This window comes from Vombatus ursinus, unplaced genomic scaffold (genome assembly GCF_900497805.2).
Source record: "Vombatus ursinus unplaced genomic scaffold, bare-nosed wombat genome assembly UNPS02009835.1, whole genome shotgun sequence".
Taxonomy (NCBI): domain Eukaryota; kingdom Metazoa; phylum Chordata; class Mammalia; order Diprotodontia; family Vombatidae; genus Vombatus; species Vombatus ursinus.
The window spans coordinates 10,278,933-10,304,719 of NW_020949613.1; the positions used below are offsets into that span (position 1 = coordinate 10,278,933).

Sequence of the window (25,787 nt, forward strand, 5' to 3'; positions counted from 1 at the left end):
CCATGTTTTTCTAAAATCAGCCAGCTCATCATTTCTTATAGTACAGTACTACTATTCCATCACAATCATATACCACAACTTGTTTACCATTCCCCAATTGACAGGTATACCCTCAATTTACAGTTCTTTGCCACAGAAAGGGAGCTGCTATGAATATTTTAGAACATTTAAGTTCTTTTCCTTTTTCTCTAATACCTTTGGGAAACAGACCTAATAGTGGTATTTCTGGGCCAGAGGGTAGGAATAGATTTATAACTCTTGGACATAATTCCAGATTGCTCTTCAGAATGGTTGGATTAGTTCACAGTTCCCCCAACAGTGATGAATTAGTGTCCCAATTTTTCCACATCTCCAACTTTTCTCATTTTCCCCTTCTATCATTTTTGCCAATTTGATAGGTGTAAGATGTTGTTTTAATTTGCATTTCTCTAATCCGTAGTGATTTTAGAGAATTTTTTCATATTACTATATATAGTTTTGATTTTTTCATCAAAAAACTGCCTGCTCATATCCTTTCATCATTTATTAATTGGGTGGGGAATAACTTGTATTCTTACAAATTTGAGAAAGTTCTTTATGTATTTGGGAAGTGAGACTTTTATCTTATAAACTGTCTATAAAATTCTCTCGATTTTCTGTTTTGTGTCCAGTCTTGGCCACATTGATTTTTACAAGATCTTTTTAATTTATTGTAATAGAAATTATTTTGTTGTTTTATTCATTGTTTATTCATTGTTCTCCTATCCATAAGTCTGATGGGTAATATGTTTATGTTCTTCTAATTTTCTTATGGTATCTCCCTTTATATCTGGGTCATGTGTCCATTTTGACCTCATCTTGGTAAATGGTGTAAGATACTGATCTATGCCCAGTTTCTGCCACACTGCTTTCTAGCTTTACCAACAGTTTTTACCAAATAATGAATTCTTATCCCAAAAGCTTAAATTTTTACATTTGTCAAACACAAGGTTATTATGATAAATTTACTACTGTGTATTGTATGTCTACCATATTCCATTGTTTTATCTTTCTGTTTCTTACCCAGTGCCAGATAATTTTGATAATTATTGCCTTATTGTGTAGTTTAAGATCTAGTATTACTAAACTTTCTTCATTTACATTTTTCATTAATTCCTTTGATGTTCTTGAACTCTTGTTCTTCCAAATGAATTTTGTTATTATTTTTTCTAGTGCAGTAAAATAATTTTTTCGTTAATTTAATTGGGATGGTATTGAATAAATAGATTAGTTTAGGTGAAATTGTCATTTTTATTATATTGGCTTTGCCTACCCATCAGCTATTACTATTTCTCCAGTTATTTAAATCTGATTTTATTTGCATAAAGAGTTTTTTATAGTTATGTTCATGTAATTCCTAGGTTTCCCCAGGTATTTTATACTGTCTGAATCACATGCTTTTAAGAATAGACAGTAAACATAGTAAAGTTCTTAGTTCTCTGAAACTTTCAGTGAATTGTGTGATAGTAAAGATGTGGTCTGCTATAGAATATGGTTTATGAAAGACTGTTTTGTTTACCCTCTTTCATACCTTCATCAAGGATGCCATCAGTGTATTTGTAGATTTTTCATAACAATTTTATAGAAATAGGAGATTAAGCATATAAATTGCAATTGCTATTTTCTTAATCCTTTTTTGGGGGGAGGAAATAAGCATTTATATAACACTTACTATGCACCAGGCATTGTGTTATATATGTTTTACAAATAATGTCTTAACTTGATCCTCACAACAACCCTATCTGGTAGGTGGTGTTCTTATTCCCATTTTAAAATTGAAGAAATAGAGGCAAACAAAGACTGTGACTGACCCAGGGTTACACAGCTAAGTGTTTGGGGTAAAATTTGAACTCTGGTCTAACTGACTCCAGACCCAGCTCTCTTATCCACTCTACCACCTAGCTACTTATTTTTGGTGATAAGGTTCATAATTTTTTTCATCATTAAATGAACTTAGGATAACCTGCATGGTCTTCGCATGAAAACATGCTTTCTGTTCATCACTTTTTTCTTGTTGAATTTTTGTGTGAAGTTACATTTTTTCCAGCCCATGTCTGACCAAGAATTCTTTGATAACATCAACAGCACGAGTTAATGACATACACTCCCACTAGTCCTCAGAGTCCAGGAATTTTGAGTTGACCATTTAAAGAGGCTGCCCTCTTACAAAGCCTATACTCAGTTCTATTTTATTGTCCTCCCTAAGTGGATGAGGCAGATCTGTATATCAAGCCCATGTCTCTCCAGGGTTGAAGCCTTGAATCGCTAACAAGGGGACATTTCTTACTACATGTTCTGTAGGCATCTTAAATTCAGCATATCCAAAGCAGAAATACTATCTTTTCGGCAAACCCACCTCTCTTTCAAATTTCATTGTTGTTATTGAGGTAACCACCATCCTACCAATCACTCAGTCCACAACCTTGGTATCATCTTTGATTTCTCACTTTCATACTAAGTCATTTGCCAGTTCTTGTCAATTCTGTCTCCACAAAATGTCTAAAGTACTCACACAACTCAGTCCCTTATTACTCCATTCCATGAACTCTGTGGTCCACTTATAGTGGCCTACTTGTATTTCCTTATACATGACATTCAGTCTTCTAGCTATACCTTTAAAGGCACTGGCTATCCCTGATGCCTGGAATACTCTCTCCTTACTCACCTTTTGGAGTCCCTGTTTTTGTTTAAAATTTGGCTCAAGCACCACTTTTTACATGAAGCCTTTCCTAATTAACTTCACCCTGTGCCCCTAGTCGCTAATTCCTCCCTTCCCACACCTACTTTTTTTAGTATATAGTTGGCATATACTTCTGTGTTAATGTTGTTCTCCACTCCTCCCCCCATTTAAAAAAAAATGTAAGCTCCTTGAGAGCTCTGACTTAACAACTTATCTTTGTATTTCCAGCACCTAGCACACTGCTTGGAACATAGTAACATAGGTTCCCAAAAACGGGGGGTCACTGGGGATGATTCAGGGGGGCAGTGGGTACGTTTGGGGGCATTGAATAAAAATAAGGCAGTGGTGGAAAGCATAAGCAAAGAAGAGAAGAAAATTTTGAAAAATCATTCATACATGTTTCGTCTATTGTGTAACGGAGTTAAAGTGGTAGTGATTACATTATTTTCCAAATAAACACAAAATGCAAGTTGTAACCAACAGGTCCTAACAAGCAAGTGTTGGCAGGCAAGTGTGTCACACATTGTCAGGAAGTCCAGCATGCATTGACAGGAATATGTGCTGTAATGACTTGTTCACAATATGATGTGGTTACATGACACAATATTACATAATCAAAATTTCAGTGCAGGAAATCCTCCCCCCCCCCCAGTTTACAATAATTATTAAATTTAAGATGCATCATTAAAAAATTTACATTTTTTTGAAATTATGCAAATTTTTTTAAAAAACCATTAAAGGGTTAAAGAAAGTAGATTTCGGGGGGAACACTTAATTTTTTTTTTTTTAAAGGGGCAGTAGACCAAATAAGTTTGGGAACCTCTGAGGGTAAGTTAGTATTTAATAAAGGCTTGTTGATTGATGGCAATTCCATGGGTTACTTTTAATTCAACAGAGGGGTCAAGTATAATAGTCAAGGGTATCTGTGTGATTATGCCACAAAGCTATTAACTTATTTTCCCTATGGCCTCTTTTTACCTACTGTTTACATCTGAGCTCTAGAATTGAGATGTTTAGTTAAAATTCAAAATTTATTCATAAATAAAATCTAAAATCCACACCTACCCATTTCCTCCCACCAAAAGAAACAAAAACCAAAAAAAAACCCCCCAACTTTTAATTTAAAACACCAACATACTCTTAAGTATGCAGAATCTCCACCCACCTCCACTTAAATCTGACTCTACAGCTTCACCCATTACTCCTAGTTTTGCCTTCTAGCGTCAAGGTTGAGTTTCTTCCATATGGCAGCCTTTTATTAAACTTTTTTTTATTGAGATTTGATTTTATATCAACCAGTAAATCTGCAAGCATTTATTAAAACATCTACTGTGTGCCAGATGGCTGCTAAATATTGGGGATACATCTGAGACTAATGAGGGAGACACCACAAATAGAAATATGTACAGAATGCTTATAAAGAAGCTTAAAAAAAAAAGATAGTTTAGGAGAAGGAAGTAGCTGTGGGGGGAGGGGAGGCAAGACTTTATTTAGAAGGTGGTGTTTAAATTGTGTCTTGAAGGAAGGGAAGGAATACTTACTTTTGAATATCTTTTCCTTCTTCCTCCTCTATCAGAGAGTGCTCTTTTGTAGCAAAGTATTGAAAAAAGAGAAATAAAAAGTGGTGTTCAGCAAAACCAACTGACATGTCAACCAAGTTTGACAATATACGTAATTTTCCACAACTATAGTCTCTTCAGAGAAGGTAAGAAGAGGGATGTCTTTTCAACTCTTCTCACTGTCCTGACTTCTTGGTCATTATAATTACTAGGTTAATTTTGGTGGGGGAGGTGTGAGGTTTCCATCTACATCCTTGTCATTGAGTAATTGTTTTCCTTCTCCTCTCAGTTCATCTAAGTGTGACCATGCCTGTTCCTTTTGTGCCCGAGATGGAGAATTGAGCAAAACAGATTACTTCATTAGCCATGTCCAAGAAATATCTCTTATTCTGCACCTTGAAGCCATCACCTCTCATCAGGAGGTGGGTAGTTTGGTGTAGTAGAAAGAACTCTGGACTTAGAGTCAGGAAAGACTTAGATTGTAAATCTACCTCCAATGCTCACTAGGCAGCCTGGTGTTGGATAGAGTGCAGAGCCTAGTTTTAGGAAAACTGAGTTTAGATGAGGTCCCAAACACTTAGGTTGGTTTTGTGAACATAGGTAAATAATTTAACCTCTGTTTGCTTCAATTTCCTCTACTGTAAGATGTGGATAGTAATAATACCTGTTTTACAAGGTGAGGTGAGAATCAGATGAGATAATATTTCTAAAAAGTGCTTAGCACAGAACCTGGTACATAGTAGGCACTTAAATGCTTATTCCCTTTCCCTTGCTGTATGACTATGGGTGAGTCATTTAATATTTTTGATCTTTATTGCATTTGCAAAGTGAAAATTAATAATTGTCAGTCAAATAATGTATATAAAGGACTTTGTTAATCTTAAAATGGTATTAATGTCAGCTATCGTGAAAAATGTGCAAAGTTGTTAAAAATTTTCTATCAGACTAACTTATTGGAGGGTTGGAAATGCAAATAGACTGATTTACAAAAATACTCTTTATTGAAGTAGATAATTATGGTTGTGTCCTTTTTATTTCAGGTTGGTGTTTAATTTAGGAAATTAATTTCTGAAATTATAAAAGAAAAGTCAGTGGCAAAATAGGATTTGTTATACAAAAATTTACCTACAACTGTTCATATGCACATCTTAATTTGTTAGATATGAAATCAACCAATACTGCATAGTGAGTTTAAGGAGATCTCTATATCTTTAAAAATTTTAATAACTAGACTAACAGCTAATTGGTCTATTTTGCTTGTATGCAAAGGTTAACACCAAATTACTATTGAGGTTCCCTTCTAACTTTTAGGTTGTAGCCACATAAAAAAAGTAAGCATTGGCCAATTTTCAAAAAGGTGGTTTTTAAATAAAAGTACTTGCTATTAATATCTTCCTCACCCATCAGGCTCCTTTCTTCTCTTCATCTGACCAACTCTGGCTGGTTGATGCCCCACAGTAATTTAATCCCTTACTGTGTGCTGTTCCTTATCATTCTTCCCTTTTTGAGTGAATCCTTTCTATGTCATTTGGACAGCAATCCTTTTCCTCAAGTTTGAGATATAGTTGATTTCTAGCATTTTATGATATATTTAATTTCAAAGGAAAATAGTGTATCTATGACAAGTGCCAAATAGATAACAGTTCAGTGGTCCTAGTTAGTGCTGATCTCAGTCCAACCTGGTTTTAACCTGAATCCCATCTGGAATTGGGGCATAGGTTTTATGATGCAATATTGCCAGTTTTGACCATTCTTCCAAGCTTTTTGTCAAAGGGTTTCTGGCACACTTGTCATCCTGGGAAGAAACAAACTCCTGCCTTTGTCACCAATCTTTCCCACACTTATGTTTTTCCCAGGGCTGGATCTAAATATGATATGACTCCTTGTGGATCTTGTGGGGGGGACTTTCCCGTATGCATATTTTCAGAGCCAGACACTTGATCCCAATCCTGTAGCAAATTTGACCCTGACTTGGCTGTAGTATCTCTGTGGGTTCCATTGGACTAAAGATCAGCTTCTTCAATCCACCAATACTTAAATTTGTGCCCATAGATCTGAATTGGAAGCAGATTTTGATTAGTCAGCAGGTCTTGCTTACAAAGGGATTAGCTGGTTGATGATGATCTATTGATTAGAATCTTATTGCTTTGGTTATTTAATTCCATTTATCATTCTGTGGTATATGGAGGAATAGCGAAACTATAGTCCTTGGAGCTCAGGGAAATAATGTTTTTATACATATTGGGAATGGATTTATACTTTCTGGTGAGGTGATATCTTATTTAAACTTTCTCACATCCTTTTCAATTCTGTTTTGATTCCTCATTTCTTTTTAGGAATCCTTTTAGATTTATTTTATTCGCATGTTGAGATCTTTTGTTTTCTTTTGTTTTTGTTTTTTCAGTTGTTGGTCTTGATGATATTATGGATGACGGTGTTGTTAAAGAAAGTGGTAATGATACCATTGATGAAGAAGAACTTATTTTGCCTAACAGAAATTTGAGGGACAAAGTGGAAGAAACTTCAGTCAGATCACCAAGAAAATCACCTCGTTTAATGGCACAAGGTAATATTCTGAGAGAGAGAGAGAATCTGATTTAGTAAATGGGTTGTAATTTCCAAGAGAGAAGTTTGTTAGGTTGTACACTTATTGGGGATTAATGTTTGCTCATAAGTCATAAAGTTTACAATAACTTATTTTAGTAATATATATTTTTTTATTTTAGTTTTGCTTAGTACTGTTTATTTTTTCAGTGATGTGTTGTTTATAATTGTATTAGTGAGTAGGAAAACAAACTATCTTAATTGTTATATGTTATTTTGAGAAAAGGGAATTAATAATCTTTGATAATTATAATGTAATTCTTTAATCTAGGTTTGTAGTGTTATCACAGGTATAGTTAGAGGATAAGATAGTGATGCTGTTAACTTTTCCTTAATAACTGAATGACCAGTGAAAACATTGAAAATATTTTCTTCTTAGTCACTGTAAACAAATTAGTGTGATTTGAAATAAGATACTACTAATATAATGTTTCAGTTATTTCATTTATGATTAGATTTTTAAAACCAGGTCTATAAAATATTAGAAATTATTTTCATGATAGTAAAAATCTGTATATGTAGTAAATGGAACATGCATTTATCTGAGCTTTAGTTGAAATCTTTGAGTTTATTTTTTAATTGGCATACAAGTATTCTATTGAGGTTGAAAACATTTTAGTTGTAGATTTTAATATTAAATGAATTCTGAAGCTTGGAGTATGAGTTTCTAGGTAAACATAAAGAAAGCAAAGTTTGATAATTTCTACTTTGATTCATATACAATAAAGTAGTAGTTATCCAGAGCTAAATATTTGACTTAAAATTATATCTTTCAAGCTTTTCTGTTTTCTGATCTCTGGCTTTTTACTGCTTGTTAGTGCTGCCACTAGTAGACAATACAAATGAGGACAAAGAAGGGAAAACACGGTTTTCTTCTTATTTGTTAGTCATTCCAGGATAGGGGAAAAATTGAAACTTAAGGTTAAAATTGGGTTTGGGGATCATCTTTGATATTCACTTAGTATAGTTTCCCTATTTCCAATTTTGGATGATGAAGAACTGACATAATTCTTTTGACTTAATTAATTGCTCCACTTTATGTGTGGTCCCTTAAGGTTCCAAACTGGCTATTTATGTATTCCTTACTAAACTGGTATATTCTCTTGGGGGAAATTGCATGTTATATAATGATAAAAGTTAAAAAAAAAAAGCATTAATAAAAATTTAGTGAGTATGGATTGTAGAGGTTGGCTCAGTCTACTTGTGATGGGTGATTTTAATTTTTTTAAAATTTACATTGAAATGATGACATTTTTACTTTATTTGTCTTAATATGTTGCTTATTCCTTGTTCAAGTCAAGTTATGGGCTAATAGTATAGAGTGCCCATTTTACTTGTTTGTCATCATACTTTTTAAGGGTTAGAGGCCTGAGTAAAACATGCTTTATATTCAGATTCACTTGTAGTCCAAACTCTGTGGATTTTTGTACAATTATGATTCTGAGAACTTTGAAAATAGAAAATTTGCTATAACAAGGCATGTCACCACCACAAGAAAACCGTTTCATCTAAAAGTATTTTTTTGTTTTGAAAATTAATGATTACAAATCCAAATATTTAGAAAGGTGATGTACCACATATAGTGCAGGTTTGTATTGAAATTAAATTAAACTTTAAAATAGCTAAGTTATTCTTGTTTTGTTTTTTTCCTGTGATAGAACAAGTACGAAGTTTGCGACAAAGCACTATAGCCAAGCGTTCAAATACAACACCTTTAACTAATTCAAAGAGAGCAGCTGTCAAGAATGCATCTGTACAAAAAACAGGAGTCAGACAACTGGACAGGTGTCAAAATAAGGAAGAAGGTGTTTGTACACCACCCAAACCAGAAGTTAGAAGGAGTAGTCGACATTCTGGGTTAACGGAAGAGGGACCTGAAGTGTTAACAGTTTCTTCAAGTCATTCAGCAGCATCACCTTGTCATAAACTTAAGGATGAAGCCAAACTAGATATTAAACATAAATGTCACAAGGGAGAAACAGCTGTGCCATCGCATTCATTAACTACTCCTCACCTATCAGAGACTTGTAGTACTGAAGAACAAGAAGAAAGTAAAACCAAGAGTGACAGTCCAGTATTTTTTAAGCTTTTAGATAAAGAAGAACTTGAACATAATGATCCTATTACCAATAAAACAGGTGAAACTAATCTCGAAGAAAAGGATTCTAATGGAAGTATTGACCATAAATCAAAGGAAACCTTAAAATTTTCCAGAGAGGTTGACCAAATGGAAGTAGCAGAGGCTGTTGCTACCTCGTCTGATGTTGCTGCTTGTTCAACTCCAAACAATATAGAAAAGAACAGTGCAGTTCTATCCAATTCTGTGAATGAGATTGCTGAATGTAATACAGAATTGCAGGATGCTATGGAAACTGCTGTTAAAGCTGTACCCTCACTTCAAGAAACAACAAACCTTTTGGGTAATCTTAAAGGAGCAGATACTAAAGTATCTGATGACCACTCAGATATTACAGAATTTAATGAAACTGATTTAAAGAGTGTAGATACTAATACTAATGAATCAGAAAGCAGTGTTTTAGAAGACAGTATCTGTGGTCCTCCTGACCAAAGTCCACAACGACATGCTGAAAATATTAAAATAGAATCTCATGAAATAGCAGAAATTCAAGATGATAGAAACAACCAGTCCAGTAATATTTCTTCATTAGATTGCAAGAATGTTAAGTCCAAGAATACTAAATCTCTGATTCAGTCTAAGCAAAACATAGCTATGGGTACTCAAAAAAAAATTGTTTCAGCAAAACAAGAAATTCATAGCAAAACTAGAGTTAGAGTTAAAAGTATGAAAAGGAATGCTGAAGAATCTCAGCAAATTTTTCATAAGCCAGTTAAAGTTAGAAAAAAACAAGTAGATAAAAATGTGAAATCACAAAGTAGTGGTCCAGAGATCAAATCTGTGAAAACTCATACAGCATTGAAAAGAGGGTCACAGGCTCAAAATTTGGCACAGACTCCTAAACTATTAACTCACTCTTTGAGTGATAAAATGCGTGGCCACCCAGGTTGTTCTAAAGACTCTCACCATACACCTTCAGCCCGTACTAGACATTTGCAACATTCCAACCAGAAACAAATCCATAAGCAACAGCAGTTATCAGCAACAATGAAAACTAATAGTTATGTAAAGGAAGATGTAGAATATTTAGGTTTAGAACCTGTCAAGGAAGAGGATAAACTGAAAGTAAAAAAAGCTGAGAAGAACCTTCAACCACGCCAAAGAAGAAGTAGTAAAAGTTTTTCTCTGGATGAACCTCCATTGTTCATTCCAGATAACATATCTACTGTAAAACGAGAAGGCTCAGAACACATCTCTTCATCTGAAAACAAATATATGTGGGCTCCCAGCAAGCAGTGTGGTTTTTGCAAAAAACCACATGGCAACAGGTGTGTGTGTGTGTATATATGTGTGATGTGTACATTTAAGAAAAAAAATGTGGGTGGGGAATTGTGTGATAATTTATTCCTTTATGTAAAAAGGAGTACTTTTGAAGTTTTTGGCAAATCAAAAAATTTAACTTAAGTGTGTTAATAAAAAGACCGAGTTGATTGTATAATTTTGCCATCTTGGAGAGTTTTCTGAAAAGGTAATATTACTAATCAACCAATTTATGTATAAATGTTTTGTTATAAACATTTAGGAAATGTTTTTTTTTTTAGTTTCTAGGCATCAGAAAATTCAAACTTAAGACTCATCAGTATGAATGCTTCACAACTTTTGGCATCTAACACCTACATTTTTGTTTTATTTGGTTCAAAAATCACTAGTCAAAAAAGTATGTAATGGAAATTCTTAACATTATGTATTATTAAAAAGAGTTTGTGTAAAGTGAAACATAATGATTTCCTAGGACAACTATCATGTTTATAAACACCAAATTTGAATTTTGCAATAAAATTTGTCATCACCCTGGCTGCTTAAAAACTGTTTTGACAGCCTTTACATTGTCACCTTAATTTTCTTTCTAACATGGAGTAGGGCAAATGTGTATTTTTTATTTGAATGCAGTATTTTAAAAGTGTTCTTATAAATTCTCTGAACTTTTAAAACAAAGCTGATTCTACTCAATCCTTAGAATTCAGAACCCTGTAGTTTTATAGAATTGTCCCTTTAATAATAACTATTTTTTTTTTAAAGAAAGGATATAGAGATGAAATTTAAACCAGAGTGTCATTCAGAAATTCATCATTTCAGGTTGCTGTTTGAACATCTATCAACAACACTAGTACAATGCCACGTTATAGACAAATGCTATACATATTTGGCTAGGAAACTACTTGACCTTTGGTCTTTTCCTGTTCTTTGAAATTAAAGTAATGTTGTTACTTTCTCCATTATTCACAAATTACATCATGTATACTCTTTTTGGAATAAGGAATCAGTGATGGGGATGCTTAAGATGTAATATTTTTGCTTTTTACTGTACATGAAATGACATGTTAAAGAGACTTTTCTTTCATGATACCAGAACGCTGGAAATCTGTTCACTTTTCCCAAGCCATTTTGGGTCATTTTTAATAGTCAGGCTTTGCTTTTGAACAGTATATGACTTTTTCAAAATATTTTGGTATAAAGGAAATTCTCTCAGTACAAATGAAACCCTTGTTAGAATACCCTGGTAAATTTGATTCCTGTAAATGCTGATACGCATCTAGTTTACTGTTTCCGTGTTAAAATTTTGTAATACCAAACAAGTTAAAGGGATAGCAGTATGGTACAGTGGATAGAGCACCAGGCCTAGTGCCAGGAAGACTCATCTTCCTGAGTTCAAATCTGACCTCAGATGCTTAACTAGCTGTATGACCCTGGGCAAATCACTTACCCCTGTTTGCCTCATCTATAAAATGAGCTGGAGAAGGAAATGGCAAACTACTCTAGTATCTTTGCCAAGAAAACCCCAAATAGGGTCATAAAGAATTGGTTACGACTGAAATGACTGAACAACAAAACAAGATAAAATGAGCTCTAGTGTTTGAGTTTATCATTATAGAACTTGAGTATTGGAAAGGTCTTTGTAAGTCATCCTGTTCAATCTCCGGTCTAAAGGGAAAAAAACTTCTCCATAATAATTTCTCAAGTTGCTCAGGGAGAATGGAGTATTAGGAGTGTTATACTAGTTTGAGTTCCTTAAATAAAACCGTACCACAGGATTGGTAGGCATTTGTGCACTTTTTTTTTTTTTAAATAGGTCCTCATTTCCATTATTTTTGCTCGCCCCTCCCCCAGAATTCTGTCTACGCTTTAATATAATTTTTGCTTTTGAAACACCTGTAATCATGACATCTAAGGGATTCATGATTCATTTAGATGATTCATCTAAAATGAACTTCTCTGTCCTTTGACTGTTTTGTTGAGCTTATATAAACTGAATGTTCCTTTAATGGTGTTACCAAATTACCATTTTGTCTGTGCTAACATTGACAGTGTAGATTAAAAAGGACTTAGGACTGATACACTGTGTGATAGACTTACATAGAAGTTCACCTTTTTTTGGAAGCACTTTTCAAACATTTAGCTTTTATTAATAACTAAGTGATTAATATTTCATGACTACATAAGAAATTGACTCTTCTAGTGTATTTTCTTGGCATATAATCAATTTACTTATCAAAATGCAGTTGTAGTGCAACATAAATCTTGCCCTTTTCATTGATGTCTAAGCCATTGAACTTGTTTGGGCAAATCTGGAGATAATTTTCATCTCCTTTTTCTAATGCATTTTTCTCTCCATTTATCACCATTCTTTTTTATGTTGAATGGTTTATATGAAACATTTTCCGAGTGTTAGCACTAATGGACAACTGCCTTCTTTTAGAGATGAATTTTATGTAATTGTAGTTAAACTAATAGGATTGTGAAGAAATTTGTACAGGAAAAGTTAACTATTTTTGAAGGTGCTCCCCAGCAGAGATTCTTTTTAAAATTAGATTTTAAGTATTTTTACCTTTTTTTTTGAGGAGTGAAGTAGCTTGACTGTGTCATTTATGTATTTGTCATTTGACCTGGTAAAATATCTAATAATGTGTAGATCATGACATGTTTTTTTTTAGTTTTGTTTACATTTTCTAGCTTTTTTATGTGAAATTATTTTTTCATCATGCAAAATTTAGATAATTTAATAATCAAACTTGTTCAGAGTAATCCATGAATCATTAAAGCAAATTAGTGCCTGTTTGGGAACAAAGAGGTCTCATTGTTTTCAATTCCTATCTTCCTCTAATTTTTCTGGAAGAATTTTGTATCTTATGATTCTGCCTTCGATTTCTTGATCCTTCTCCAGAAAATGAACATTAGATAAAATGCAGAAAATAATTCTTAGAGAAAGTGAATTCATACTACGATAATCAACAGAAAAACCACTTCTTCAAGTTGAGACCCTTTGATGCCTAAAGATAAACTTGGTATTAGTTGGTTCTGATTTCCTTCCAGGATTCCTTTTTAAATTCTAAGAATTTTTTTTCTAGAGAGTTGCTCATTAAATGACTTTCCGAAAATAAAGAAAATGTTTTTGAAAACTGAAATATACGTTAAAAGTATATTGTAAAATTAAATTCAGATGGTTCAGAATATATTAATGACTATACTGGAATATCACAGAATTTGGTGTGGTAGAGATAAACACTAGCTAAAGTTGTGACATTAGAAGCACCAAAAAAATCAAATATGAAACCTGGATGTACCATTGTTAAAATGATAGTCCTAGGTGCTTCTCTTCACTTCCCTTGTCTCCTCCCCTTTAAAAAAAGTTGGAACATGAAAGAGCTTAATAACAACATAAAGCTCATTTTAACCCTGCCCCCAACTCCTCAAATTCAGGACTTTGAAGAAACCTGAATATTCTCCTAGGAAGTTGTTTAATTTCAAAAACACAAAGATAAGATTCAGATTTCTCAATTTAATTTGAAATGGCCTCGTATATATATCTTTTGTGTGCACATTTTAAACTGTAGTAAAGAATGAAAAATATGTACGTAAACCAGGTGTCTAAATTGACTTAGAGATACAATCTCACTCTCAGCGCAGTTTTTGAGAATAACTTCCATGTTGTGAATTAAGTTTTCTTTGTTTCCTTGCTACCTTTTCAAACAGTTTCATTCATTGCTGCTTGCTAAAGGTAGATGTGAGGGAAGATTGAAACCATAGATATTTTTGGGGAGGGAGGGATGGAGGTGAAGGAATGTGGGCCCCTTACATGAATTTATAATGAAAAGGGAAACATGAAAACACTAAAAAAAAAAATTGCTTTTGGATTTAATGCATTTTTTTCCTGAGTCAATTCTTTTATCTCAATAATGAAATTTGTATTACATTTTAATTGCTAATTTGTATCTGCATCCATTACTCTATTTTGGGATCCAATTTGCCATCATTTTAGTTTTAAGGTTAGTGAATAATGCTTTTCACTCTTAATTTCTCATCATTTAGAAGTAGTGGTAAGAATGCTAATGTGTTCTCTTCAGTTTTCTAACTCATTATTTTAGTATTACACATAATCTAAAGGGTTAAAAATTAGCTGTGTACTTCCATAGATGGCACTAGATCCTTGTTTAATTTAAATAGAAGTTTGTAATATTTTCAAAATAAACTAGAACTGAAGTATCTGGAAGACATTTATAAATTGCCTAGTCATGAAGGCTTATTCAAACTAAGCACAGGATTGATCACTCAGGTCCTCTTCACGCTATGGGGGTGACTGGATTCTCAAAGAATGTGTCAGCAGACTATAACCTGTGGTAGGTCCTAATAAGGAGGAAAAGGTTTTTAAGTACATGACCAAAAACGATGGACTTGGCTGTTCAAGGGTTACTTTAGCTGAGTTAGCAGAGGATTGGCTGTAAAGCGAAGATTTTCACTAACAATCTCCTAAGGTGTCAAAAAGGTGATTTGAACTAGAGAATATAGCCATACCAATGAAATCATGGATTCTTGAAGTAGAGAATTATAGGAATTTTAGTGTAAAAGGACTGGAGGTAATCTAATCTACATCTTTCACTTTATAGAGAAACAGTCCATGGGAGGTAAATTTCCTTGCCCAAAGTCACATGGATAATTACATGGAAGATCTGGAACCCACTGTCTTTTCTGAAACATTGATGTTCATTTGTATTTCATTTCCATAATCAGCATTGAACACCATTTTGAAAACCTTAGAAATATTTGCCATATAACATTATTAGCTAACCACCAAAGAACTTGAATTCAATTTGGATGCAGCATCTAAGGGATTTTAGGGTGGGGAGGGAACAAAACTTTGTATCTATAAACATCTAATTTTGGATCTAGAAACATTTGAGACTTTTTACCAGTTTCCTTTGACAGGAAAGAGACTTTATCTTTGACCAAGTGATGAATTAGAATTGTAAAGTCATTTGGAAAAGGAAAGCACTTTTATGTACCCTTCTCAAGGATTTATTGTCTTAAATAATTTTAAGAAGTTCATCTAAAAAAATTGTGAGAATACTTTTGGCATTGCAAATTGAAGCCAGAAAAGCTTTATTTAAAAAAAAAAACAAAAAATGATTTGTTGCCTTTTTGGTGGCCTAAAAAGGCACAGTGGTAGATAAAATAATTAGGATATCAGAATCGTTCCCTAGTTATTTTGTTTGTTTGTTTTGTTTTGTTTTGAGAAGCCAGTGTTTTGGATTATGCCCTAAAACTTACGTAGGGGGTATTTTTAGTTCTGGTTGTATTTTTTTTTTATATGAGCCCCAAAGAATTCTAAGTTGTATATTCAGCGAACATCATGTTTTGTTTACAAATAAGAAATAACTTTGTGAAGATAAGATGAAAGCTCAAGATGAGTTATTAGAACAAGTTAAAAGAATAATGAAATAATGAAAGTCCTTAATTTATATAAATACCATCCAATATAAACATTAGTATAGATGAGCATAAATTCAAGTGAACATTAATCTTTTTCGAGGTACTGCTACATTCTAAAACAAGATACTTAGTTTTTCGTTAGATTATCTTTTTGGTAATAAGGATGCTGATAATGCGAGATTATAGAGGAATTTATAGCAGAAAAAGGAATATCTCTGAGTATTATGTACTGAATAGTACAAATATTAAAAAAAGTTTTTTTAAGGCAATTGGGTTTAAGTGACTAAGTGTCAAGTGTTTGGTGTGAGGCCTGATTTGAACTCAGATCCTCCTGACTTCACTCTCCTGACTATCCACTGGTCCACCTAGCTGCCCTTAAATACTTAATTTTTAAGAGTAAACTTCATGACTGCAGAATCTACTGTAGTTTACTAGAAGAGGGAGAAGGGTTTATGGCTGTAGGACCTAGTGCATACTGATGATCAAATTAAGGTTTTATGCTAGTTTGTAAGCTACTTCCCACTAGTAATACTTTATAGTTACGTCTTTGATGAAGAATTAATTTTTTAAAAAGTTACCATAATAGTGTTGGGAAGCAGCACAAGTTTACTCTGGTGTTTTAAAAGGAGTTTTGGTAGGGTCAGCAGTTTGATGATATGGTGTCTTCCCTTGCCAGAATAGTCCAGAGATGGAATAGAATTTGAGAGGCATTATTTTAGGCACATAATGAGTATGGCTAGAACTGTTATGTGTCATCTTCCCTTGTTAACCACTATTAGTTGGTATGGAGAGAAAAAAATATTTGTACAAGTTTTCTATATTGTTTAAAATTGAATGAAAGTTATTTGCAATTTGTTGTGAGTAAACCTAAGAAGACCCTATTTTCAAGTAATTTTGAAAACTTTGATTGTCCCCACCAAAAAAAAAAGTTCTCTATTAAATCATTTATACTTTAATTCCTATTTAGTCCTTGGGATTTGAGGTTATTTTTGAGATCGGATTCATTAAATAAATAATAGTGAGATACTAGTTTTGCACTATTAAGTGAATTAAAATTTTTCTGACAGTAGGCCTTGATCAAGGGACAGGTTTTTTTTTTCTTGTCTTCAGAAGTGGGAGGAAAAGCATATTGTCTTTAAGAACTAAAAAATTTCTATTAAATCATAAAGAACTTAAAATAGGTAACATTGGAAATTGACTAGTAACTGCTTTGAAAAGAGTTATAGTCCTTATGATGGTAATTTTGAAATAACACTTTGATCACTTGTTACTGGTAATGGAATTCTCTCTCCTCCCAAACTCCTTGTCATTTTGAAGTGATCGATGGACTCAGTAATTATGAACTTGATTGTCACATAGTTTGAAGAGTGAGTGTCTAAGTTCAGGTCCATATGTTTTGCGAACAAATTATATTGCAGACCAGAATCTTTGGATGCTTTTGTGTGGTTTTATCGTGTCAGTGAGTCATATATACATAAGTACATAGTCTTTCAACATAGGGACAATGTTAATGTTTTAACATTAATGTTAATATTAGCATTCTATCATAATTTCTTTGTAGGCTTTCTGTTTACAAATTTAGATTTTAAGTTTTATATTTCTGTGAAAGTATGGCAGAAAAGAATTATGTGTGCAATCACCCACCCAGTAATAAAGAAAACATGATAGATGTCAACAGGTTGAATAACCTGAACTTTGCATTGTAAGGAATTTTGAGATTGTATGTAAAATGTAATAGAACCAATTTTTTTTGAGTAACATTATTTTGAACCAGTTTATAAATTTATTTGAGTGTAAATTTTAAGCAAGCTTTATTAATTGAAAGATTTTTTCTTTTCAGGTTTATGGTTGGCTGTGGGAGATGTGATGACTGGTTTCATGGAGATTGTGTAGGGTTAAGCCTTTCCCAAGCACAGCAAATGGGAGAAGAAGACAAAGAGTATGTATGTGTGAAATGCTGTGCTGAAGAAGATAGAAAGAGTGAAACTTTGGATTCAGAAGTTTTGGAAAACCAAGCTAAAATTGAAGTTCATAGAGAAGATAAAACAATGGATTGTGAAAAATTTGGTTTATCCAAGCAAGCACCTACAAATGAAAAAAACAGGCATGTAGATGACACAACAAAGCACAAGGTCAAAATTTTAAGACGGGTAAGATTCTTTGTTTAGATTTCCTTAAAAATTTTTTTTCAATAACAAGCATTTTTTTCTTTTCCCTCTCCCTCATTAATAAAAGAGAAAAATAAAACTCTTAATAAATTTGCATGGTTAAAAAAAAAATCCTCACATTGGCCATGTACAAAAATGTGACAGGTGAAATTCTCATTAATACTTACATTTAGCTACTGTTAGAATTTTGCTTTAGACAAGAATTATTAGAATAAGAATTCACTCTAAATTTGGACATTTTGATTGGCATTTTGAGGTTTCTTTTTATACAGAAAGTGTTTGATCTGGAGTTGTGATTACATTGATAAAGCTAACTCACTGTGAGAAAACTATCAAAGCAGATCAGCAACTTTTCAGTTAAATTTGTAGTTTTATGAATTGCCTGAATAGTTTAAAGGGTAATGACTAGTGTAATGTTACACAACCAGTATATGATGGTTGGAAACTGAACCCAAGTCTTCCTACACTTGCTTTTTAAGTTATTACTGGCATTCTTTCGTGTATAGATAATTTAGGTTCTTTGATATTAAAAAAGACTTGCTGTTTTCAAAAGATATGATTACTTTTTGACCTCTTCATTGTTTTTGTGTATTCTAATATTTTCTTTGCTCTTTTCCTGCATGAATTGTGAGATACAGAATTCTAATAACCTGATGTATAAACCAGATTTGCTAATAAGGCTAAAACAAAGATATATTTGTTTAGTTTGCAAAAAAAGTACTATTTTCATTGACAGGTATTTCTTATCCAAGTTAGCATTATTTTTCTTAAGCTGAAGATTTTTCCCCTCTTGGAAATAGCAGTCTTGTCTGAGAAAAATAATTCTATTTCCTCTGAGCCTCTCTAATTTCTTAAGATGTGGAACTATTAAAACTTAGAGGCCAGTATTAAATTTTTGGCTATTCCAAGAAATGTCTACCTTGTAGAAATGCCTTGGGAATACTAATGTTTTACTTTAGTGATGGGAAACATGGGAAGTAAAAGCAGCATTTCCTGAAAATTCATATTAATTTCTTTTACTCTAATTACCTTTTTATATGACTTTTAATTTAACGATTAAGTTTTCTGAGTATGTAACTAACCTTTTTATTCTTCTTAACAAAAGGAAGAAAAGTTTGATAACTTTTGAATTACTGCATCTTACGTAATTGGTTTGGTTAGAACACCAAATCAGTGTGAATCAAAACCTATGTTCATTTCTATCCATTTAGTCCTTCTGCAGTGTCACCTGGGCACTATATCCCTTCTCTCTGTTCTTCAGTTTAACAAATTAATCTTAATCTAGACTTTCCCCTTTGTACTTGGATACTACTGTAACAGCTGGTTTTGTTTCTAGTCTTCTCCCTGTTTTAGTCCAGCTTACAGTTATATTGTTACCAGGTTAATCTTCTGAAAACATAGCTTTAATTACATTGCTTCCCTTATCAGGAATCAACGAAGACTCAGTTTAACTCATTCATTCAAATCCATATTCTTCACTTGACATTTGAAGTGGCGCTTAATGTAGTTAGGCTCACCTCTTATAACATGTAGTAGAAAGAGAAGTGGATTTGGAGTCAGAGGATTTCAGTTCAAATCACAGCTCTGCCCCTCACTATATATGTGACCTTTGGAAGCCACTCCACCTCTATGATTCGCAATTTCCTGTTCCCCCAAAATGTGAGGGTTAGACTAGTTGACCAGCTGTAAGTTTATGATCTTAGCAATGTATCATCAGTTTTTGTTGCACCTCTTTATGCTGTAATATAAATCCTGCTTATTATAATCTTTGTGATTTTAATTTATGCTCTTACCCCTATTTTACTTGTTTCCCTCTTCTCATCCTATTAACATGCTGTATTTATATTTTATTCAAGACTTAGCTGAAACATTTCTGACAATCCGTTCCTCCATTTTCCCTTTTGAATTTGTTCAGTACTTAAGTTTATGTTTTGTTCCACATCGTCACCTAATTTCTTTGCTAAAGTTGTTTTTAGGTTTTGTTCTTGTGCTGTATGGGCAGGTAGGTGGCACAGTGGATAGAGTGCTGGGCTTGGAGTTAGGGAGATTTATCTTCCCGAGTTTAAATTTGGCCTCAGATACTTAGTAGCTGTGTGATCTGGGCAAGTCACTTACCCGTTTGTCTCAGTTTCGTTATCTATAAAATGAGCTGGAGTTGGAAATAGCAAAACACACTAGTATCTTTACTGAGAAAAACTTAAATGGGGTTACAAAGGGTCATGTGCTGTATTTCCCCACTAAATCTCACATTTTTCTAGGGAAAAAATTGATTTTGTTTCTGGGATATTGCAAATCCCTCGGTCTCTCCCCTGCCCCCCAATCCCCTCTTTCTCTTTTTTCCTCTTCTCCCTCTCCCTTACCTAGGCTACATTTTAAGAATACTTTTTTCCTAAGGGGCAGCTAAGTGGCGCAGTGCATAGAGCACCAGCTCTGGAGTCAGGAGGACCTGAGTTCAGATCTGGCCTCAGACACTCACTAGCTGTTTGACCCTGAGCAAGTCACTTAACCCCAATTGCCTTAAAAATTAAAAAAAAAAGAATGCTTTTTCTCTTTCATGTACACCCTGCTGGGAATTTACGTTTTATGATTGTTTTGAAATTCTAAAAATTTCTTTGATGTTCGTTTTATTGATGCTTTTTGTCCTTATACCAGTTATTTCTGAAATTTTTCCCTTCCCCTCACCCAAACTTTTAATTGAGAAAAACAATTAAGCAAAAACTGACAAAAATAACCCTTTATGACAACATGCACGTTTTTTCCAAGTAATTCAGTCAGCAAGCATTTATTAAGTGCTTACTATATGTCATATACTGTATGAATAGTTCCCTACCTTTCTGCCCAGAGAAGAGGCATTTTTCATTATTCTTTGAATCGTTATTGGTGTTTTAGTCATTCAAGAGTTTAGCTTTCTTTTAGTTATCTTTCCATGCATATTTTTGTAGTTATTACATGTATTTTTTTTTTTTGGTAGGGAGATGTCTGCTTTCATATAAATCTTCTCATTTTTCTCTTGTTTCTTATTGGACAATAATCTTTCATTAAATTCATATAATCTGTTTCAGCTATTTCCAAGTTGATGGGCACCCAATTTGTTTTTACTTTTTTGTTACTAAAAGGAGTGCTAGCTGTTAAAACAATATATCTTAAACCTTTGTTTCTAGCTTTGACTTCCATAGGTTTACGCAGTATTGGATTGGCTTTTTGTCAAATGGGACGGATATGAAAATTGTACCTATTTTTTGACCATTTTAGTAGAAGATGACTTTTTGTGTTTATACATATACATACATACATATACATACACATGTATGTATACATATATACACACACATGTGTCAGTTTTTGCTTAATTGTTTTTCTAAATTAAAAGTTATATACATATATATGTATATATGCATATATACATATATATGTATATAACCCCATTACATCTTAAATAGAAGATTTTTTGCTGGTGACATTTGAAGCAAAAATTTTCCCCAGTTTGTAGTTTTTCTTTTTATTCTACCTTCATTGATTTGATTTGTGGAGAAGTTTTATAACTGATATTCTCTTTATCTTCTATTCTTTGGTTAATTTTCCTTCAATCCATAGTTGTGTAAAGTATATCCATTCTCTAATAATTTTAAAAAATTCTTGTTGGATATCTATTTTGAACTTGTGTAATTTTTAGGATCACCAAAATTAGAATAGTCAGTGTGAAAGGGGTTTCAGAACAACAGTCATTGTCAGTGGGACTATGAATTATTGTAACCATTCTAGCTATTTGAAATTTTGCAAGAAAAGTGACTAATTTTACCAGTATGTTCTCCCATTTTCTCAGTAGCTCTTGTCAAAAAGAGAGTCTTTCCTCCATTAATTTTTGGTCTTGGGTTTATCAAATACTAAGCTAATGTTTCCGACTGCTTATTTTTCTTGTTTTCTAGTATGTCTTTCTGATTTTCCTTTTTTTTTCTTTCTTTAAAATTTAAACAAGAGCTAGTTTTGGTGACAACTGTTTTGTAGTATCGTTTGAGGTCTGGTTATGCTATGTACTCTTCCTTTGTGCATTTTCTCATTATATCCATATCCATGGAAGTTCTAGACCTTTTATTCCTTCAAATGAATTTTGTTCCTGTTTTGTCTTAGTGATTTTAGCTTAATTTCAAATTAAACATATATGTTTTGTTTTGTTTGGTTTGGTTACTTGTATCTCCTGCAGGGTTGGGAAAACTGTGATACTAGTGCCCTTTACTCTTTTTGGTCCCCCATAACTGGTACATTGTTTGCCTACAAATGCCTTAACAAATCCTTATTGAACATGTATGAATTTCCTACCTGGTTATCATTTTTAAGGGTAATTCTTATTTTTTTTTCTCCAATTAATAGACATTTATTTTCTCTCCCTCCTCACTCTCTTCTCCCATTGAAATTTTTTTTTTAAGCCTTGTAAGCAATATGGATAATCAAGGAAAACAATCCTACTTTGCTTATGTCCAAAAATGTATGACTCATTCTGCATATAATGTATCAACTCTTAAGCAGATAGAAACTTGATTCATAATCAGTCCTCTGGAATTGATCAGAGTCCTTAAGTCTTCTAAAATAGTTTGTCTTTACATGATATTACTGTAGAAATTGTTCTCCTGGTGTTGTTCACTTCTCTTTTTATACAGAGTTTTATATAAGACTTCTCAAGTTTCTCTGAAGCTATCCTTTTTATCATTTCTTACGACCAGAACTGTTCCATTACATTCATATACCCTAATCTGTTCAGCCATTCCCCAATTTATGGGCATCCCTTTAATTTCTAGTTCCTTGCCACTATAAAATTTTTTGTGTTGTTGATTTGTTTCAGTAGCGTCTCACTGTTTATGACCCCATTTGGGGTTTTCTTGGCAAAAATACTGAAATAGTTTGTCATTTCCTTCTCCAGATCATTTTTTTTTTTTAACAGATGAGGAGACTGAGGCAAACCGGTGACTTTTCCAGGGTCACAGAGCTAGTGTCTAAGGCCGTAGTTGAACTCAGGAAGATGAGTCTTTCTGACTCTAGGCTTGGTATTCTAGCCACTGTGCCACCTAGCTGGCATTGTTAGGTGTTTAAAAAAAGTCTCTCTTAACTGCTGCATACATTTCCTCTATCTTTGATCTCTGTGGGTTATAGATCTAGGAGAGATATTTCTGAGTCAAGGGATATGCACAATCTGATGACTTTGGAGGTATAGTTTCAAATTGCTTTACAGGATTGCTTGACCAATTCACAGCTCCCTGCATGGTTATTATTCTTTTTTCCAATTGCTTAAAAACTTGATAGTTGGTTTTGGGAAGGGTGGGCAAGAAACAAAAAGTTTTGTAAAATCTACTTATAGACAAATGAGAGCTTACTATACTACATGACCTTTTTTTGAAGATTTGATATCTTAAAATAGTGTGCTTTTAAATTTTTCACAAATTATGATTATTATTATTTTATAATTTGGCTTTACTGTTAAGTGTGTTTTTCTTTTTTCTGTTTTGGCTCAAACTGTGATTTTATTGGCATAGGGAGCTCCTGTTGAGGAAATTTTGTCTTAACAGTGTAGATCTTCCTTCTCTGTGGTTCTCTAGTCTTAGAGGACTTGCTTGTCAGAGGTGGTACTTGAATGTAGGACTTCCTGATTCCAAGACCCTCTCTCAGTCTATTATGCTATGATGCCAGCAGTTTGTTTTTCATTGTATGGAATTAAATTAATTGGATTAAATATTTTTTCAGGAATCTGGAGATGGTAAAAATTCATCAGAATATAGAGATTCTGAGATTAAAAAATGGCAACTGGCTCCTCTTCGAAAGATGGGACAAACAATTTTACCCCGGAGATCCTCAGAAGAGAAAAATGAAAAAATTACAAAAGAGTCTACAACTGTTATTTGCATAGGTGAAAAGACCACAAAATCAGGTATGGAGTTTGACAGAAAGTATTCCACTGCTGTATTTATATTTCATGGCACATGCCACTGCCTAGAACATTTGGAGAAGTTCTTTAGTTTTCAAAATGTCTTAAAAGTGTTTAGATGTATTTCTATAACAAGAAATATATTTCTCCAGCAATTGTAGTAGAAATTTTTTTTTCCATAAATAAGATTTTCTGAAGGTCTAACTTATGGTTATTCATCTTTATTAATTTAATACAGTGAAATAATAGTACAGTTAAGGAAATTTGATGCTCCTTTAAGTGCCTTGTTTCAAGGTTTCTTCTGCTCCCGTCAGTCAACAAACATTTTAATTGCTTTTTATGTGCTAGAAGTTTCAGATATAAAGATAAAAGTTAAGCAATCCTTGCCCTGAATAGAACCTATATTTTATTAGGGTAGGCATATACATATGTTGCAGGGATTCTTTTTTTTCTTCTTCTTATTTTTATTTAGGAGTTTTTTTAATTTTCCACCAGTTACATGTAAAAACTATTTTTAACATTCATTTTTAAAACTTTGAGTTTCAAATTCTCCTGTTCTTCCTCCTCACTGCTCTTACTGAGAAGGCAAGCGATTTGATAGAGGTCATACATGTGTAGTCATGTGAAACATTTCCATGATAGTCATGTTGTGAAAGAAAACGTGGACAAAAAAAAAAAACTCAAGAAAAATAAAGAAAGTAAAAAACTTAGGCTTCAGTCTGCATTCAGACACCATCAGTTCTTTCTCTAGGGATAGAAAGCATTTTTCATCATAAGTCTTTCAGAATTGTCTTGGATTATTATGTTGCTGAAAATAGCTCAGTCATTCACAGCTGATCTTACAATATTGCTGTTTCTTTGTGCACAGTATATTTCACTTTGCATCAGCCCATGTAAATCTTTCTAGGTTTTTCTGAGAGCATTCTGATTATCATTTCTTATAGCACAATAGTATTTCATCATAGTCACATACCACAGTTTATTCAGTCATTCCCCAATTAATGGACATCCACTCAGTTTCCAGTTCTTTGCCCCCCCAAAAGAGCTACTATAAATATTTTTGTACATATAGGTTCTTTCCTTTTTTTGTTTTTGTTTTTTTTATCTCATTTGGGATACAAATTTAGTAGTGGTATTGCTAAGTCAAAGGATATGCAGGGTTTTATAGCCCTTTAGGCATAGTTCCAAATTGCTTTACAGAATAGTTGAATCAGTTCACACCTCTGCCAACAGTGCATCAATGTCTTATTTTTCCCATTCCCCTTCCAACATTTGTCATATTTCTTTTCTGTCCTATTAGCCAATCTAATAAATATGAGTTAGTACCTCAGAATTGTTTTCATTTGCATTTCTCCAATCAACAGTAAGAGTATTTTTCCATATGGCTATAGATAGTTTTGATTACTTCACCTGAAAACTGTTCTTATCTTTTGATCATTTATCAATTGGGGAATGGAAATTTGACTCACTTCTCTACATGTTTGAGAAATGAGGCCTTTATCAGAGAAACTTGCTTCAAAATTTTTTTCACAGTTACTATTGCTAACTGTATTTCCCTCCATCCTATCCCTATTCTCTTCTCTCTCTTCTTCCACCCTTTCTCTCCTCAAAAGTGTTTTGTTTCTGTCTACTCCCTTCCCCCTTCTCTTATCCCTTTCCTGTCCTACTTTCCGGTAGGGTAAGATAGATTTCTATACCCAATTGAGTGTGTCTGTTATTCTCTCTTTGAGCCAATTCTGATGAGATTAAGGCCTTCCACCTCTTTCCCTCCACTGTATAAAGCTTTTTCTTGCCTCTTTTATGTGAGATAATTTATCCCACTTTACTTATCCCTTTCTCCCAATACATCCCTCTCTTATCCCTTAATTTTATTTTTTTTTTATATCCCTTCATATTCAACTCACTCCTGTGCCCTCTGTCTATATATACTCCTTCTATCTGCCCTAATAATGAAAAAGTTCCTATGAGTTACAAGTATCATCTTTCCATGTAGAAGTGCAAA

The 25,787-nt window shown here is 33.2% G+C and overlaps 1 protein-coding gene across 5 annotated transcripts in view; it reads left to right on the plus strand.

Moving 5' to 3' along the window:
• The window catches only part of PHF3 (PHD finger protein 3), a 100,091-nt gene that overhangs the window by 42,893 nt on the left and 31,411 nt on the right, over positions 1-25,787 (plus strand). For 4 of the 5 annotated variants that reach the window (XM_027852882.1, XM_027852879.1, XM_027852881.1 and 1 more), the window contains 4 exons: positions 6,662-6,823; positions 8,520-10,266; positions 17,544-17,853; positions 23,605-23,788. In XM_027852882.1, coding sequence (XP_027708683.1) covers positions 6,682-6,823; positions 8,520-10,266; positions 17,544-17,853; positions 23,605-23,788 — 2,383 coding nt within the window. In that variant the 5' untranslated portion in view covers positions 6,662-6,681. Of the gene's footprint in view, positions 1-4,546; positions 4,680-6,661; positions 6,824-8,519; positions 10,267-17,543; positions 17,854-23,604; positions 23,789-25,787 lie in introns of all 5 variants that reach the window. The other variant, XM_027852883.1, reaches the window with a different exon arrangement.